Genomic DNA, 20,183 nt, shown 5'->3' with positions numbered 1-20,183 from the left:
TAAATAGTTAGCAGTGTGTGCTGGTAATATGAGGAAGACCTAATAGTCAACTCTGTTAAATAAAAGCTACTATGAAGTAATAAGTATGGTAAGGTTTCATAATTATGGTTGGGTAATTTTTTAGACAGTTTGGAGATGTCATTCAATGGCAAAATATGGTATTTTCCCTTATGATATGGCCTTTACATGATGATATGTTTAATATCTTCCATTAGAGGAAAGTGAGCTGGCACTGGCTCGTCAGTAGTGTTCAGTGATATAAACTCACTAGCCTGTGAGTGTTAATGAGACTTACCATTTTCACTTAATTTTCTCAATCAGTTTGGCGATCGTTCACATCAGGGTCTACTGGGGCAGTTATTAATACATTACCCCGGCTTGGACTGACACCAGGTACTGTATAATGTAATCCATGTTCAGTATATTTACCGTCCGGCCAAGATACCTACAACTATTTTCCCATATGCTCAGATCTCTCAATATCTAAAAACATTTCATTGAAGTCTGGTTACATGTGTCAGACATAGTAGAATAGACTAGAATGTGTGGAAAACAAAACAAAAAGTAAATAATATTGTTCTGATGATGATGTCTGTTACCATTTTGTTATAATTCTGAATAATCAAATCCTTATATGCAAATGAAGAACCTGGGCAATTATCACATGTTGCTAAACACTGACCAAAACTTGTATAAAGATTCAGCCAAGTATAGAACTATGAGATGGTTGACTAAATACAGCACAGGGGACTTAGTTTAGGGGATAAAAAAATCACCCAAGACAATTAGTTTATCTTTCAAAAGTATGTTTTACATATCAGGCTCATACACATGATAAATGCATACTACTTTGGTAATTTATAGGTTATAACTTCTAATAGATTCACTACTTATATAAAAAAGGGAAAGTAAAGGAGGTTGAAGCTAAGCGTATCACACTCGTGTAGACTTTTAAGCTAAGTCACAAGGGGACTTAGTTTAGGGGATAAAAAAATCACCCAAGACAATTAGTTTATCTTTCAAAAGTATGTTTTACATATCAGGCTCATACACATGATAAATGGAATTTATAGGTTATAACTGCCTATCTAAGCGTATCACACTCGTGTAGACTTTTAAGCTAAGTCACAAGCTCCTATCTCACCTGTAGGATTGTCTGCCATCTGGTCCAAAATATCCTCAGATTCCATGTCTTGTTTGGCTCGTTGCCACAGTTCGTCTAGTCTCTGCCTCTCAATGTCTCGTCTTTCTGTCTCTCTGCGGTGTCTGGTAACATCCCGGTGGAGCATGGCGCGCGTCTCCATTTCAAACCGTCGAATTCGTTCTTGGGTGCTAGCAGTGAGGCCAGCATATGAACGAATAGCTACCTCATCTCCAACTAGCGCGGCCATTTCTGGGGTTAAGTGACTAGACTGTTGGCTGGTGGCAGGGGTGGAGATGGTGGGTGTACTGGCGGTTAGTGCTAATGATGCTGTGCCTGTATTAGTGCCGACTCCGTCCTTTTTTACCACACAAAATGGGTGACTATTATCTCCAGATATGCCCAGTTTTGTTTGTTCACTACCACTAGTCCTTTCACTATTAAGGCTTTGTGATAAACTAGATACACCAGAGGGATGACTTTGAACACTCATGAGACTCATGTTCGATATTTTACGCTCACTCATAGGCTTAGGGTCGGGTAGTTCCACCATGCTTTCAATTTGCTTCGCCAGTAACCGCTGCTTTCTCAACTCGGCTTCCTTATCAATATCACGTTCCTCAAACCCCCCATCTTTATCACTGTACTTGGAGTCATCGACTGGCTTATCCTCTACGGGTTTTTTGTACTTTACTTTCTGAACTTTCCTATTAGCAGCAGATATGATGGATGAGACGATGTCCTTCTTCATGTCCCCTCTAATGTTACCTGTTGAAAAAATTTACTTTAAAATATTGCAAAAATAATGTGGTTCAATGATGTCAATAACTGTAGTAAACTAATGTAGGAGGTAAATCTGGGTCAACCAATATGTAGACTGTCTTAGGTGACAACACATAGAAACAATAAAGCCGTATATATCTAATGTAGGAGGTAAATCTGGGTCAACCAATAATAGACTGTCTTAGATGACAACACATAGAAACAATAGTCGTATATAACTAATGTAGGAGATAAATCTGGGTCAACCAATATGTAGACTGTCTTAGGTGACAACACATAGAAACAATAGTCGTATATAACTAATGTAGGAGGTAAATCTGGGTCAACCAATATATAGACTGTCTTAGGTGACAACACATAGAAACAATAGTCGTATATAACTAATGTAGGAGGTAAATCTGGGTCAACCAATATATAGACTGTCTTATGACAACACATAGAAACAATAGTCGTATATAACTAATGTAGGAGATAAATCTGGGTCAACCAATATATAGTACTGGGTCAGACTGTGACAACACATAGAAACAATAGTCGTATATAACTAATGTAGGAGATAAATCTGGGTCAACCAATATGTAGACTGTCTTAGATGACAACACATAGAAACAATAGTCGTATATAACTAATGTAGGAGGTAAATCTGGGTCAACCAATATATAGACTGTCTTAGATGACAACACATAGAAACAATAGTCGTATATAACTAATGTAGGAGGTAAATAACCAATACTGTAGGTGACAACACATAGAAACAATAGTCGTATATAACTAATGTATTACTGCTTTTTCAACACATAGAAACAATAGTCGTATATAACTAATGTAGGAGATAAATCTGGGTCAACCAATATGTAGACTGTCTAGGTGACAACACATAGAAACAATAGTCATATATAACTAATGTAGGAGATAAATCTGGGTCAACCAATATGTAGACTGTCTTAGGTGACAACACATAGAAACAATAGTCGTATATAACTAATGTAGGAGATAAATCTGGGTCAACCAATATGTAGACTGTCTTAGGTGACAACACATAGAAACAATAGTCATATATAACTAATGTAGGAGATAAATCTGGGTCAACCAATATGTAGACTGTCTTAGGTGACAACACATAGAAACAATAGTCATATATAACTAATGTAGGAGATAAATCTGGGTCAACCAATATGTAGACTGTCTTAGGTGACAACACATAGAAACAATAGTCGTATATAACTAATGTAGGAGATAAATCTGGGTCAACCAATATATAGACTGTCTTAGGTGACAACACATAGAAACAATAGTCGTATATAACTAAAATATATACGTAACTAAAAGAAATTATTACTGCTTTTTCAGAATGCAATTTACATAATTCAGATACTACATGTAATAATTGTTAAAAGAGCCTTAATATTTACATGGCTATATAATGACAGTTTAACAGAAATTTTACTGTTATGTTGCCCAAATTATCAAGTTCAATTTAATATTTTTTTACTTCCTTTAAGAAATGTTAAACTATCTCTGCACAGTGGTAAATATGCCTGGTTCTACCTTCAACTTTCTGGATGTTATGAAGAAGAAGAGCCTGGCTGGAGGGAGTGTCACACTCTGAGGTGAGGGGCAGACAGTCACCTGCTGGGCTCTGGATAACACTCTGACTAATAACAGGTGGAATCGATTCTTCTCCATCATCTTCATTAAAGAACCATAAAGCCTACAAAAAAATAGCCCAGAGTCAATATACAGTATATACAGTACCTGTCTACTTTTACAATTATACTGCAGGAAAAGATGATATAGAGATCAAGAATTAGTAGTATTTCATCAAACAGTTCTCTCAGTACAGGTAAGTCAAGGCAGACTTCTTGTGGCTAAAGACAACAGAAATTTCAGAATTTCAGCAAATGATTAATTTCTCCATACACTGTACAGATGTCTTATGGATACCACTGTCCTAAAGACTCAAAATTTCTCATGTCATGTCAAAAGTGTCTTATGCAATATGTTGACTCAATAAACAGTCACCTTTAATATTTGTGTTTTTCATTTATTCTTCTGTTATTATGCACGATGGTCAGAACCAAAAGCACACAAAACTCTCTCTTCATTTAGTTTCATATACACTTATTCTCAAACTGCTGTAACATATTTTGCTATGACACTTCATTCCACAAAAGAGCCCCATTATATCTATCTATACCCTTTCCATGTTAACCTGGCCCATAAGCCCCGCCCCTCGTCTATAGCTACAAATAGCCGATTGGTTCCCCTGAGCGTTTTACCTTCCCCGGAATGTGCGTATATAAGCGCATATTTATATCGACCTTTTATAATAAATATTTAAAATTATCTAACATCCTCTCGAAAGCACTAAAGCCTTAAAATCATTTACATTTTGATACTTCATATATTAAATGCTATTTTAGATAATAACAGGTCTGCTTAGCAAGTGTGATTACATTTAGTTGAATTTCCTATGAGCCAATTGGCTATTAGTATAGAAGAGGGGCGTGGCTTATGGGCCAAGTTAGCATGGAAATACAGTACTATAGTTTATCCATTGCCCACCAACAGCACATCCAATTCCACAAAGCAATCAATGATATGCTTTCTACTGCCTCCCTCATTAAATCCCCCCATTGAATTATACTGTACACTCCTGTCATCGAGTTTTCATTTCCTATTATCTGCATGTGTCCCAACCAAAAATATTATTATGATGATGAACACAGAGTATCTCTTAGAGGCCTCAACCAAAAACCAATTTCATATTCTAAAACACTAGTGACAGTTTAACAATCAACTTAGAACTTACTTGACTTATGAGAGTCTCAACAATGCGACATTGATGCGACATGTCGGTGACCATGGTGACCATGTTGTCATCTCCCGAGCGAACAAGCGTTGGTCCGAAGACGATGGCCAGATTACGCACGTCCATCTTATTCATGTCACAGTGACAGACAATATTGTGTAAGTGCAGTATTAGGAACCGAAGAGTCTCATAGTGGTGATCTGGCAAGTCCCGGACCTGTAACAGTACAGTATAGTTAAATGACACCACAAGAAATAAACAAATGAAACAGACAAAAGTTTTTGTGAAAAGATTTGTACAATTCATTTGTCTTTTCAGTCTGCACAGCCAAAGCTACAAAACTGTACTTAACAGTGAGATCCTTCTAATGTATCATGATACAAGCAGCTGTAAAAGGATTACTCTTTCGTAAATGGTATTTAGAATATACTGTACAAAATGTGACTCACCATCTTCCTGAGCTCCACCATCCTTTGGCAAGGATCTTCAATCTTGCTCGCCTCAATAAACAGTGGATAAAGCTCACAAGTGAACAGTGGATCAGGCAATTTTTGAAAGAACTGTTTCAGCATACTGGATATAACATTAACGTCACACCATCTGTCAAGACATATGTAAAGTTTAAAGGAATGTATAAAAACACACACACATGCAAGGAACCCTCAACATCAACACTACTGTACTAACAATTCTTCTCTCAGTATCTTCCCCTTCCAAAAAATTTATATTTTAATTCAACTGCATGCTTGCCAGGAAATTCATGAAGAGGCTACAACAATCAAAAGAGAAGAGAGGCATAACTGTGGCCATAATGAAGGTAATATTTCTGTGAGGAGCTTCAAGACCATTGTGAAATTTCAAGCCTGGCACCTTGTTGAAATTAGTGACACTGGTAAAATGTTGAATATAAATAAAATATTAAGGTACAGTACCAATGGCTGATTGGGATTTCTCCAAAAGAGAGTACAATATTAGATGATTGATTCCCCCACAAGATATGTCAGGTCTGCTATAGGAAGCTTACCTTGGGTCATCATATTCAATAGATTTTGGGTCCTTATTAATCATCTCAGTCAAGTGGGTGACAGCTGCTTTGTTGCCAGGAATGCGATAAATGCCTTGTGTCTGTAAACCTCGGCTCTCTACTACGCCTACACACAGTGCAACAAGCAGTGGGACGAATTCATTCTCAAGTGACTGTAAATGAGAACAAAACACCATTGAAGAATCACAAGAACCTGAATAAAAAAAATTACATCCAATTCGCTATGTTTCCTAAAAGTAGTGATCATGAATTATTATAATAAATAGGCAGTTCTTTTCAATAAAAAAATAGTGTTGCTGTAAATGCTTTCAGTTTCAATCTATTTATCCAACTAGTGTGTGTGGTATATCTGTGAAGTCTTCAAAGTCAGGGAAACCCTGTTGATGGGATGATACATATAGCATTTTTTGTAAGCAGTTCAGCAAGTGATCATCCCAACATCTTCAAATAATAAACACTTAACAAACAACCAAACATTTATACAGAAGAATTATAAGCCATTATCACACTATTAAATATACAGTACTACCACCAATGACCTAATAAGAGTGCTAAATTTTACAGTAACCTTTGGAAAGACAATCATGGAGCCCCTTTCCCAGACAAGAACATTAATGTGGAGGCCAATAAGTAAACAAGGTAGAGAAACAATGTCATATTCTCTTATAGTTGGTGACTACAGTACTGTATACTTCCTAAGAGTTAAGGAAAAATACCAACTACAGTATCTACCTTTCTGGAATTAACAATATCACATCACTGCTTATGTTTGAATAAAAAAATATAGTGTAATTATAAACATGTCGTCACACTACTGAGAATGTACAGAGAGAGGGGTGTAAACAGTACCTGTGGGCAGTCCTCCAGACACACCCCGATGGTCGCTCCCTCTGGCAGTGGCATTGTGGGAGTGACGGCCGGTGACCCACTTGGTATTTTCTTCATAAAAGGTCTCTTTAAGTGACCTCTCCAAGTTTTTGATTTTGGCGAAGAATTACTCTCTGAAGAAAAATTCAGGTTTTGATTTACAAATTTTTGGTTATAGGAAGATGGTATAAATGAATACTTTTACACTGAGGGGAAGGAGAATACTGCATAATTTTACTCTTGATTCCTTGTCTGAAGCACTGACTAACAGCACTGCAGCATCTTTCAATTACAGTGAACCCTCACTTTACGCAGTCAATTGAACCCACGGCGGCCCACGTAAAGTGAGAAACGCGTAAAGTGAACAACATAACATATGGGATTAATTGAAATAGAGACCGGGCCAACCCCCCAAACTCCACTTTTTCAGACACAATACCTACGTTGTAGTAAAAATAACTTCTTAATTTTATGATGGTATGCACACACAATTAATAATTAAGAGAAATATCAATAATATTAGGTTTTTAACACTTACATTAGTAGAAAAGATGGCTGGGCACACGGGGATGGGGGGTTGGTTCCGTGGCAGAGGGCAGATTATTGGCCCTCACCTGTATCACTTGTATCACTATCCACCACAGAGGCTTGCAGGGCCTCTTTGTCAAACCCCTCAAAGTCCATATCCTCACTATCATTATCACTATCACTGACTTGGGCAGGCTGTGGTGTGTGGCGGGTGAAGAACTCGGTAATGTTTTGATGACTGGGCGACCTTGTGCGCACCCTGCTCACGCTGCTCTCCGCGTAAAAGGGTACACACACCGCGGAAAGTGAGCATTCCGGTTTCAGCAGGGTACAACGTAAACGTGGAAACGCGTAAAGTGGGACCGCGTAAAGCGAGGGTTGACTGTATATGAAAAAATATTGATTTTTTCTTCTAAACATCAAAGTTTCTGCTCTTATAGGTAATATTTTTGTTTTAAAGTACATGTACATAATATATCATCAACAATTTCTAAATCAGGTACACATAAACTGAGGTTAGTCTGTAATCGTAAAGACATATCAAAGCAATAACACATTTTTTCCGGAGTACAGTAATCAAAATTTTCAGTTCACAATTTCCATATGTAAATCTAATTTGAAAATTCATGAGTGTTAAAACAAAGCCCAGTGTTATCTACTAACAAAGACATCAGTGTGTCAGTACTACACTTACCAACACTGCTGGGTTTGCGTGTCTTGGTCGAAGGGGACTGACCAGTGGGTGAGCGTGTCCTCAGCGATGATGTCAGCTTGCGCATCGCTTTATTGCTGGGCTGTGGTGATACATTGTTGTTGTTTATGGGGGTTTTGCTGCCTGTTTCACCTTCCTACAAAGCATAAATATTACCATTAGTTTCCTCAAGAGCTTCATTGCATCACTTAACTTGAACTTGTATGATTCCACTCATAAGTATTACCCTTACTCTCTCTCCTTTTTTAACATATTATTCACTGATAAACTACACTAACTGGATCACTAAGAAATAAAAATAATTAATACATAAAAACTAAGGCATATACAGTACCTATAAGATATTGGAAACTTAATACAAATACAGCATTCAGATAACACCTTTGAGCAATGTATCACTCTTCATTGAGTGGTACTTCTTCATCTTTTTACCTGTGTTATTCCATATCAATATTACTAGAGTACCAACAACCAGAGAAATAAAGTCATGGATAAAACAGTGCTAAAATGCATCAGCTTTAGGAATCCGTACATCTCCTTGGTATCAAATTTGAACATGCTATTCAGGTCAAAATCACTGCATTTTCTTGATCAATTGGCTTCTCAAATGAACTGCTTATATATGCTGAGTTAGATAGGAGTAAGGTTATTCAATATCCCAATACTGTACCTTCCAAAAGATCACTTTAAGCCAGTAACAATCAAAAGGACAAAAGATACAAACAAAAACTAAAAAAAAATAATAATATGATACAATCAGAAAACATGGGAACAAATAACTAAGAAAAAGGAATACAGTATAGAATACATCTCATGCTCACTTGTATGACACAATTGTTCTGAAGGGTGGAAAGCCAAGCCAACATCTCTGGTGGGGTGTCAGCTTGAAGCAGCAACTGTGAGCCGCCTGGTGTGGCAAGACGCAACACATTCCGCCGCTTGGTGTAGTCACTTGCAACCTCAACTTCAGCACCTCGAAGAGATATCTGTTCCTCTACTCCCAAGGGTGTCTGTAAGAGAAATACACACCCATTATAATTCAGAAGTAATATGAAGGTATGTGAGATAAGAGTCAGAATTGTTAGCTATAAAATCTAGAAGCCTGGTGCTGCCCTGTCCTGTGCTGTACTATACTGTACTTAGGTATAACTCCAATTCTCCAACAAGTGTCATTAAGACAAGCTGTAATTTCAATGTGTAGCTGCGCATAACTGACAATTCACCTCTTGTTTACTATATTAATAAAATCTAATAAGTCTTTTCAGGTTAATATTTTCCATCAAAGCTCCATAAAGCCAAGACTACAATATGACCCCTATGATAATAATTATTGTACAACATTACCAACTAAAGTGTATGTGAGAATGATCATATAATATTAACATGCACGATTAATAATCTTTGGACAGTACAGCATTGAATACAACATGTCACTACTCGAAGTTGTTTCAATTATTACCAGTGTGTTAGAAGTACAAAACTCGTTTCATTAGTCACATTAAGTTGCTTTATCTACCTATAATTCAGTTATAATAGCCATGTTATTTTAACAATCAAATACCTGTACTGTATACATTTAATTTCACTACGTGTTATTGCCCTAAACATAAAGTACAATACATTACTACAGTACATATAATTCTGGACGAAATAGTTGACAATAATATAAATATGGTATTACACTGTATTGCTAACCTATTTTGCATTACAGATTACCTATAATGACCAAATAAGCCAATATATTACTTAGTCATAGGCACACAAATAAGACTTAAAAGGTTTCATTGTTGGGCACTGTGTAAATATTAGCTTACAAGATAAACAAACGGTATTACCCTATTCAAGAGTTTTGAACATACAGACCCTTGTCAATTACTGCCTCTTGGGGGTAAATATTTATACCAGTGGTGAAATGAGGCCATGATCCAATAAATATTTGTTTGTATTGGATAGACAGGTTCAAGATGCGAGTTACCTTGCTCCTGTCCTTTGAGACCAAACCTTTATGTAATGCAAGACTTAGCTACCTGGGACACACCTGCCTATAATAGTTAACATCAGCAGTCTCTTCCCCCACACTGCCTATGTTAAGAGCAGGTAACTGTTTTATCTCTGAGTGCTGTACAGTATGTTGACTGAACCCTTGGGTATAATGGCATCTTAAAGGTGTGCATAATCGTATTCCTTGGGCATACGCACTGTACTCAAGGAAAGTCATTGTACTCAGGGATCGTCATCAGTTAAAGGGGGTTAAGTTATATTTTTCATGGGACTAATTTCCTATAGCATCGTATTCAGATTAGCCTCAGATTCAAGGAGTTAAATGCTACTTCTATATATGTTTCCAGTGTGTGTACTGTACCTGCCCCAGTGATAGTGTGTAGGGTGTACTGTACCTGCCCCAGTGATAGCGTGTAGGGTGTACTGTACCTGCCCCAGTGATGGCGTGTAGGGTGTACTGTACCTGCCCCAGTGTGATAGTGGGTTGTATTGTACACCCCACCCCAATGTGGTGTGTGTGTGTGTGTGTAGAGTGTACCTGCTCCACTGTGTAGTATGTGGAGTGTACTGTACCTGCCCCACTCTTACCAGGTGGGCCACTCCTAGTATGCCCGGGGTGAATCAGGTCTCACTACACCCGGCCCGCCGGTAACACTATATCTCCCCACCTTACACAACTACAGACGTAAACTCTATTGCTCTCTGTTTGTCCTTATTATTTACTAAAATAAGTGTTACATAACATCTTATTCCTCACGGCATACATAACTCAATGTTTGAAGGGACTACATCAAATGGTTTAGAGTTTTAGAACGTGACATTTTCTTATCACCTGAACACAATATTATACAGTATTCAAGTCATTAAAAAATGGGGGGGGGGGCAGATTAAATTGTCTCTTCATGCCACGAACGAATAAAATTTGCATTAATTTATCTTTGAACAAGTAGGTTACCGATCACTAACCGTGAATTCCGTCAATTTGCAATTATCTTAATATTCTGGTTGTGAAAAACTTGAAGCACCAACTTACCCAAGACCCATATGAAGAGGCGCTCCAGAAACGCGGGATGCGACCATTGGCAGCAACAGCTGCTATTGGTACACACGCTATCTTCATGTTGGCTTTTTAGGAGGTGCACATAGCATTAAGTTGTTCAAGTGGTAAAGTGGTCATAGTGTGGGGGTAGTTCAGGCGGCTTTACACAATGTCCACTAACGTTAACTTGGTGTGGACAGACAGTGGGAGGACTAACGGAGGAGTTGAAGCGTAGGCTGATAATCTGAGTTGGTGCACATAGTATTGTAATCAACTTCCAAGACAGGTTGAGAAATTAAAAGGGTGTTGTACACATGTTGACCAGGTGAGTGGTGTGTGCGACAGGTACTCGTGCTTAGGTATGAGGTGGTCGCTGAACACTGCAGCATCTTATCTTGCGAAGCGGAAGCCACCCCTCCCTTCCTCCACGCTACCAAACACACACGCCTTGTTGACCGTGTTCTATCTTACCACATCGTCTGGTATGATCACCATCCACTAGATTCATTCTCTTCATTATTTCCATATCATTTGCTTTAATTCTGATCACTTTGTTTATCTAAATACTATTTTTAATTTACTAATTCACGTTCTTGGAGGAACTGTCGTTGCCATTCCTATTATTTAAGTGCTGTACATTTCCTTCTTGCAGTCATTTTCCTTTCTCACAATCTTGAGGTTGTTCAAAGAAGAATCAAAGTATTTTTCATTTTCCGCGGGCATTTACATGAAATCTTTATATGTTTCAATAACATGTTCTTAATAATAAAAATATCCTCTTATTGGGCTAGGCTGTTTCACTTGGTAATGTTTTTCATATTACAGATAACATTCTCAATAACTACAAATCTGAAAAAAGGCTGAACTTGAAACTTCTCTTCGATGTTATTACAACAGCTAAAATTGCTAACATTCTCCACACCCGACAAAGCTAACGAGAAGTCAAAGTAAAGGGGCCAGCAGTGTGGGGTGAGAGGGGAAGAGTTATCCTGACCGGCACCAGGAAGCAACATCGGGCCAGCCTTGCCCTGCATCATACTACCTCCTCCACACCCACATCATATACCCGCCTTACACCCGGTTCTTCACTGACCACCCATACTCAACAGGGTTCACTTTCACACAGTTCACCGACATCATTACAACAATATGCCTATGTGACGCACCAACCGCCGTATTACCTTCACACACACTGACCAAGGCACCAACACCCGCACTGTTCAGCTTGGGTCAGTACTCGATGAAGACCGAACTAGACACTCAAAATCACAATTAGATAAAACCATGCAGAATAGTCTTTGACCCTTACTTCACAGGGCGAAAATACCTTAAATGATTCACAAAATTTATGACCCTAATTATTGATGGGTCTAATTCATAAGACTACCAAACTTTCGGTTAGGTTGTTTACACATGCCGGCGTCACTTCCCTACAGGACACAGTATATGGTAAGGTTAACATGGGGAGGATAAAACCAGTGAAGCGAAGAGAAGGCTGGACACTGGACCCCTACAGGCACCAATCTACGACCCGCCAACCAAACACGGACATGCCGCCCCGCACCCTGTAAGGACGCACCACAACCTTGTTTTCACGCCCGACCGCTCATTCATTTTATCTCCTAATCAAATAAATAAATAATATACACGACAATACTCCTCCTAAATGAAGTACATAACTGCAAAGCAACTGCGGCATAACAGCGAAGGAGACAGCCGCAAGATAGGAAGTGCCGTCATGATGATATCAGTTCTGCCACAAGATCAACTTGTGCGGGGGCCCCCTGTTCCTCCTCTCAAGGAAGACAACAACAAACCCATTCCGGGATGGCAGTGTCTTCCAGGCCAGGTCCCCTCCCACTATCACTCACACCACGCTCGTGCAACCTCTGTAACCTAACCTAACCAGTCCTGTAATAGGCTTATTATCTTCCCTTCACCACATACCCCCATTTAGTATTGCCACCTCACTTCCCGGTTAAGGGAGTTGCCAGGAGTTTATTTACCCGCTCAACCGTCTAGATAACGAGGCATAAAAAGATTGTTGTTGTACAGTATGCTTTAGAAAAAACACACCAATGGTCATGTTCTTAAAAGACCCATGTGTGAAAGGGGGTCAAGAGATACCAGTAATGTAGTTGTTTGTGGTTTTGGCTTGTACAGTACAGGTACAAGTGACTGTTCTTACAAAAGCTGATACTCAAGTTGTACTCTTGCCATCGTGGAGCCCAGGAAGGCTACACTCACCGTCGATATTGGCTTGCAAGTCCTGTACAGTAGTGTAGGCGTCAAGCACTAATTATATTATCATTAGTAAGTCTGGCCTACATAAAAAAACAACTCAATGAACTACTGAAAATTTTGATTTGTGATTCATATCGACGACTCTCGTGTTCAGTAAAGCTGTATGAATGAATGCCACCTTGAATTTCATTTAATTATCCGGAACGGAGGACTGGCCTGTACAGTAGTTTGTCAATTGTGAATATTTTGTTTAAGCTTGCAAGGAAGATGGTCAACAAAGCAGTTACAATTATACAGAATATCATAAAAAAAATCACCAGAGAATTACTTTACAGGTTATAACCAAATGACGCTGAACAATGACGTAACCGTCAATTAGGACCCCCCCCCCCTCCACACACACACACACATTTATGACTGAAAGATGACAAACGAGTTTTCGATTTAAAAATGAAAGTAAAGGAAAAAAAGTGGAAGGTTCTAAGCTCAGGAAGGTTACCAATATAGGGAACTAAGAAAAACCTTGACAGAAGTAAACCTAGCACGATCCAACCCACCCTCCCTCCCTCCCTCCCTCCCCGGTGAAAGCTGGCGGCCATTAAAGATCATATAATATTCTGAATTGCCGTAGTGAGGTCAGGGTTAGAATTGGACTGTTTACCGATGATAGAAAAAGTCAAGTTTAGTCAAGGAAGAGGTAGTCGGAAAAATAAGATTCCAGAAGGGTTGATATTTTTAAAGTTTAAACGCTGGCGCAGGTAACCACAACTACACATGACACTGTAGCTTTGAATTCTGTAAAATCCACATCAATTGAATTCTTTTTAATGTCTTGGCGTCTAGAAGGGTGTTTCATCAGTGGTCGTGTGTGTCCAGGTTGAGGGAAGTAGCTGCTCATAAAACAAAACATCTATAGCCCTCTCTCTAATATACACTTACTTGCTCAAATGAAACACCAAGTAGTTTTTTTTTTCCTTTTAACGCCGAGTTACAAGTGAAGACATTATCTGCAGAATTTATTGGTTCAGTTAGAGGCAATACACGATGTTGTTTACTGTTTACATGCGAGTCAAACCGCTGTACTGAAATATTGGCTTCAATAACTAGAAGAAAACAAACCCGACTACTACTTGGATTAGTCAGATGACACAGGAGCCCTCATATGATACTACACACACATCCACCTCACAAGAAACAGACAGGAGAAAGGGAGGCTACAGGCCCCCGGGGGAAGGTTCAAGAGGTGAAGGCGAGGGAGGAGGAGCCAGTACTAGGCTAATCCTCCTCGCAGCTAACACACGCGGGAAGCACAGGCGGATATTAGGGAGCCTGAGGCGCCCATGTAATTTTCACACACACACACACACACACACACAGATAGATAATGTACCCAATGGATTTACTTTGTTAACTATCAGTATCGCTCTCAACACAAGTATACATATTATCATACAACTTTTTGAGTACTGAATATAATGAAGCCATTAAGGACAACTGTATATAGGTCGGCGACTACCAAAAATAACTGAGGACGAACTAATGTATCACCTTCCTGACGGCAACACTATTAACTGGCGATAATTACCGGCTAACTTTGTCGCGCTTAATTTGTTTTTGTTTTTCATACGAGACACTGTACAACAATACTGAAGGCGTAGCTATTATACTCCAACATTGAGTCGTGGGTGTGTGTCTGCCAGCTGCTCTGCGTCTTATACTGTATTTTCCTCGCGCACAAGTTCTATTTGGTAATGTCCCACAAAATTATTATAAGTATATTAACTGGGCCAAAGGTGATGTTTGTTACCATTTGGGTCACTAGGTCAAGGTCAGCGATGAGCAGTTATTAAGGGTTGTGGAATGATTTGTAAACACTTCTCCCAGTCTGAACTTTTAAATAATCTCCATAACAATAAACAGTTTTGACGCCAACTAAAAATTAAGGAAGCAAACATCACCACCTACCTAACGTAACCCACTTGGTCCGGAAGCCGTTAACATCGTCATTATATATGAATACAAAGCACGACGAAGGTAGAGGGGAATTTCACCCCATAATACCTGAAATTCCTTGAGCCATTTCCTCATAAATAATACCGGTAATGTTTAAATTTTGTTTTGAGTAACGAACTGTCAGAACCTTGCGTGACGGGGTGTAGGTTTACCAAGCACTGGCGGGTATGTTTGTTTACACAGTACATTAAGGTACGTCTCCTCCCGGGTAATCAGTGTCAGCTGGTTTTTAGCGAACCCGCCGCGAGGAACAAGTCAAAATCCAAGCCCAAGGTCATCTTCACAATGCCTCGCTCCACCTATCTTCCTCATCCGGTCTTCCTTATTGTTCTTTTATATAGTAACTTATTAATTCACCTATGGGAAGGGAATAGTATGTGTGTATGTGTGAGTGAAAGTAAGTGAGGTGGGCGTGTGAACAGGGTTGAGGGCTGGAGGGGAGGCAGGTGGCAGGAACGGTGAATGAGATGCCCGCGACCACTTCCTACTCCGCCGCACAGTTGCCACACATGTATTACAAAATACAACTCACAGCAATAACTCTATTGCCGTTGATATAATAGATCAACAGTAGACAGTTGTACCCTAAAAAAACTGAGGAGGCTTATGAAAGTATCAACTTTGAATAAGCCTGAAAGGAGAGTAAAGTACAGATAGATATGAGTGGAGCGAGCACTTCCGCAGACCACACACATCTGACCACAGTGCCGCATGGTCAGCGTGCCACCTCGACTTTTGTCATTTGATCGTATCTTCAGTTGGTACGAATTATGCCACCTAATGTACTTTTTACTGCACCATCATTCTCGCGTGATCAGTCTTTAAGTTTGCATTGTTGGGTTATTGGAGGAGTTAATGTATTGGTGCTGCTAAAACATGGTTATAAAGTGTATTTTTTAAGCCCCGAGACTGTCGAGAAGTGTAATTTCAATTTGTTCTAACAACTAATACAGTACAGATCCAGCAACTGAATTTCGGTAAGCAATGTTTATTTTATAAGTGTTGAACAATAAAGCAGTAGGTAGTTAGACGACAAAATACGATTTGCTGATAAAGACAGACAGACAAGTGTTGGTTGCGGAGAGCCCAGCAGCCGTCAGGCACCACCGGATGTGGTCATCCAGCCTCCCGCCACCATATTGATCTGCGCGCTGCCTGCCGTCCTCAGTCTTCCCAACACTTGTTATCCACATTCTTATTATTCTCATGTTCACTCATGACTTTTCCTACACACACACACACACACACACAATTTATATATACCGGTACCGGGTGACTACAAATTATTTTCCCGATTTTATAAACATATAATATAATGAATTGGCTACAGCAAAAAGCAATAAATATTAATAAAGAACTCAAAACGTTTCATTTTTATGTTACAGAAATTCAATACGAGTTCCTATTGTGGCTGTAGAAGCCAGGGCAGTATTGTTTTCCGCCAAACATTTAGTAGCACATTATAACTGAACATTTAAAACAGCCTCACGGTTCATTTTCTTTCAACATTTTAAGTTACTGACATTGGTGGAACAAAGGCTTTAATTTTTTGACATAGCCCCAGAAGATAAAGTCAAGGGGACTTAGACCGGGCCAAGGAATGGTCTCCCACGCTCGGTCCAAGGATCAGACGATTGTTCATTGAGGAATGTTGTAGCCTCATTGTGAAAATGGGGCGGCACACCACTTGCTCACACAAAACATCGGCTTTGTTCTCTCGCAGCTGTAAATGACACCGTTAATTATTTGTTCAGAACCAGTGAAGGAGCTCATATCAAACTTCTGTAACTTGAAGAAGTTGCTTCTCACTGTAGCTTCGTTAGTTCATTCATTATAAATGTTTAAAAATCAAATCATTTATATACACAGCACAGTATATAAATAATTTAAGACACCACAAATGACAAGTCTGCAACAATTAAAACTTTTACATTATGCACGGAGAGATTAAAGGCGACAATTGATTAACAGCGGGAGTTAAAGGTTGGTTAAGGAGGGGAGGGTGGGCGTGCAGAAGGTGCTTAGGGGACTCGGGCAGTTCTGCCCCTCGCCCCCCACCCCTCACCCACTTCCGCAAGTTTATGTAAATGTGTTAGTGTCGGCGAGGCAGGCAACCCTAACCCCCCTCCCCGAAACTCACACCTCTAATTCATTATCTGACGGCGCTTGCTTGAGTCTCACCCCCGCCCCTCCCTCACACCCCGCACACCACTTCCCTCCCTCCCTCCTCACACACCCCTATCCTCCCCCCTCCACTGACTCTCATAATTACCCCAGGAGCTAAATTTATTCTCTCCTTGTGGATGCAATTGTTTACGTGCGCCATGTTGGTGTCCAGCAGGCTGCCCCCCTACCCCCCCCACCTAGTGCCCCTCACCAGCCCGTCCACGACCACACACCACCTAGTACCCCACCTTCCTCTACCACCCCACACACCACCTAGCACCCCACCTTCCTCTACCCCACACACCATCTACCACCCCACACCTCCCTCTACCACCCCACACACCATCTAGTACCCACACCTTCCTCTACCACCCCACACACCATCTAGTACCCACACCTTCCTCTACCCCCCACACACCACCTAGTACCCCCCACCTTACCACCCCACACACCATCTAGTACCCCACCTTCCTCCCACCCAACACACCACCTAGCCCACACCAACCACCCCACACACCATCTAGTGCCCCCACCCACCTACCCAACCACCCCACACACCACCACCCCCACTTCCCCACCACCCCACACACCTTACCCACACCTTCTCCCACCCCACACACCTCCCCACCTACCGGCCCCCACACACCTCTAGTGTACCCCCACACCACCCACACATCCTCCCCCCCACCTTCCTCTACCCCACACACCATCTAGTACCCCACCACCTACCACCACACACCATCTACACCCCACACCCCTACTACCCACACACCATCTAGCACCCCACCCCTCCCTCATACCCCACACACCACCTCTAGTACCCACCACCCCTCTACCACCCACACACTTCCTCTACCACCCCACACCCCATCTACCACCCCACACCACCCCCCACCTTCCTCTACCACCCCACACACCATCTACCACCCCACGCCCACACACCATCCCTCCTACCCCACACATCTACCCCCACACCTTCCTCTAGTACCCCCCACCTTCCTCTACCACCCCACACACCATCTAGTACCCCACCACCACCCACACACACCCTACCCCCCAACCTTCCTCTACCACCCCACACACCATCTACCACCCCACACCTTCCTCCACCACCCACACCATCTACCACCCCACACCTTCCTCTACCCCTCACCTTCCTACCACCCATCGCACCCCCACCTTCATCTAGCACCCCCACCCTCTACCACCCCACACACCATCTAGTGCCACCTCCACCACCCCACACCTTCCACCATCTAGTACCCCCACCACACACCATCTACCACTCCACACCTTCCTCTACCACCCCACACACCATCTACCACCCCACACACCATCTACCACCCCACACACCATCTACCACCCCACACCTTCCTCTACCACCCCACACACCACCTAGTACCACCCCACATCACGCTCTCTCCTCCATCCTGGTAAATGTCAATTCAGAAAATATATACCAACACGCTAAGTAAGAGTAAAACATCACAACTCAAGGTCTAGTGTATATAATAACATAATACAGGACTAATATAAAGTGCAGTAGACCCATTGACCCATACCAGCCAGCTTCTGTTTACACCCAGTCATTATCACTCGTATATCTCTCCAACAGACTGTATATCTGAAGCTTCCCAACGAGTTCGAGTTAATGATGGTGTTTGGTAACTTGTTCCACTCATCCACAATTTTTATTTCCCAACCAACGTTCACCTAATTCCTTCCTAAATCTAAGTGTCTCTAATTCAAAACCACTGCTACGTGTTCGCTCCAGATTTGATGGTTTAAGTATCTGTATCTTATTTGTATTACCTTTATTTAACCTCATCTTCCAGTTATACATTAGGATCACGTAGCTCACCACTCCACGTCTCTCAAGCGAATGCAAATGAAGTTTTCTTATTCTGTCTCGATACTCAAGGTCCGTGATGCATACTATAAAGGCTGTAATAAACAATACTACACTGGCCCTCGCGTTTAACATTCACTCAAGGCATCATCAAAATATTCGTCTATAGATACAGAACCAAATTAACAAGGTAGCAAAGTAGTTTATTAACACCATCTTGGCGTTAATTAAATATGTATGTCATAATAACCAGCAAGACGGCCAGAGACTATTTTATAGGAACTGTATTTAGGCTACTGAAGGTGTACTGACAACCAACTGTCATGTACTGGCATTGAGATTCCCTGGTTGGTAGACGTAAGAGCTGTATCATAGAATGTATCGAGACAATACTTAAAGGCCTCGTCCTTGATCTGTATAAAAATATAATGATTTACTACAGTGAGTCAGTGAACATATAGTGGCCATGAGTACTGCACAATCCAATAAAATACTGTCTCAACATTCCCCTTTGATTAATCCTTTCACTACAAGGACGACGCATTATAAACACCAGAGGATTTTATTCAGCACAGAGAGGACCCCGTACATAAGGGGGTTAGAAGCCAAGATAGTGTAAATAAGAGGAGGAGGAAGAACAGTCATGTACAGTGTTAATACCCGAGGCTTGGGATGATGGGTGCCGAGTAAACACAAACATTACAACAGAGATCTTCATGAGATAACTTTACACATTTCTTATAATCAAGATCCCTAATAAACTGGGTCACAGAGGCTATATACTCCAGGCTTTGTGGACCGCTAATAGTACCTAACGAATTGGCTATGAGGCTCTGTCATCCACGAAGCTTAATGAGTAAACACCAGGTTATCCCAAGTACCCCTCCGCTCATATCTTTACATAACAGGACCAAAGATACAACAGGTATTTGGTGTACAGTACCAGGAGGAACACTTGTTAACTAGGTACAGCAAGAAGATAT

The 20,183-nt window shown here is 40.8% G+C and overlaps 1 protein-coding gene across 4 annotated transcripts in view; it reads right to left on the bottom strand.

Annotated features, from left to right (window-relative positions):
- Positions 1 to 20,183, bottom strand: part of LOC121855980 (rho GTPase-activating protein 21-B-like) — a 64,352-nt gene that overhangs the window by 26,600 nt on the left and 17,569 nt on the right. Inside the window, exons 1-9 of one of the 4 annotated variants that reach the window (XM_042351205.1) lie at positions 10,923 to 11,777; positions 8,710 to 8,898; positions 7,871 to 8,024; positions 6,631 to 6,782; positions 5,761 to 5,933; positions 5,186 to 5,336; positions 4,737 to 4,952; positions 3,473 to 3,635; positions 1,145 to 1,909 (exon numbers count right to left, since the gene is read on the bottom strand). In XM_042351205.1, coding sequence (XP_042207139.1) covers positions 1,145 to 1,909; positions 3,473 to 3,635; positions 4,737 to 4,952; positions 5,186 to 5,336; positions 5,761 to 5,933; positions 6,631 to 6,782; positions 7,871 to 8,024; positions 8,710 to 8,898; positions 10,923 to 11,009 — 2,050 coding nt within the window. In that variant the 5' untranslated portion in view covers positions 11,010 to 11,777. Of the gene's footprint in view, positions 1 to 1,144; positions 1,910 to 3,472; positions 3,636 to 4,736; positions 4,953 to 5,185; positions 5,337 to 5,760; positions 5,934 to 6,630; positions 6,783 to 7,870; positions 8,025 to 8,709; positions 8,899 to 10,922; positions 11,778 to 20,183 lie in introns of those variants that run through there. The other 3 variants (XM_042351202.1, XM_042351204.1, XM_042351203.1) reach the window with 3 other exon arrangements.

The sequence above is a fragment of the Homarus americanus genome, unplaced genomic scaffold (genome assembly GCF_018991925.1).
Source record: "Homarus americanus isolate GMGI-L3 unplaced genomic scaffold, GMGI_Hamer_2.0 scaffold19117, whole genome shotgun sequence".
Classification (NCBI taxonomy): Eukaryota; Metazoa; Arthropoda; class Malacostraca; order Decapoda; family Nephropidae; genus Homarus; species Homarus americanus.
Note: the sequence above shows the minus strand (reverse complement) of the source record. Positions and strands in the feature narration are given on the sequence as shown.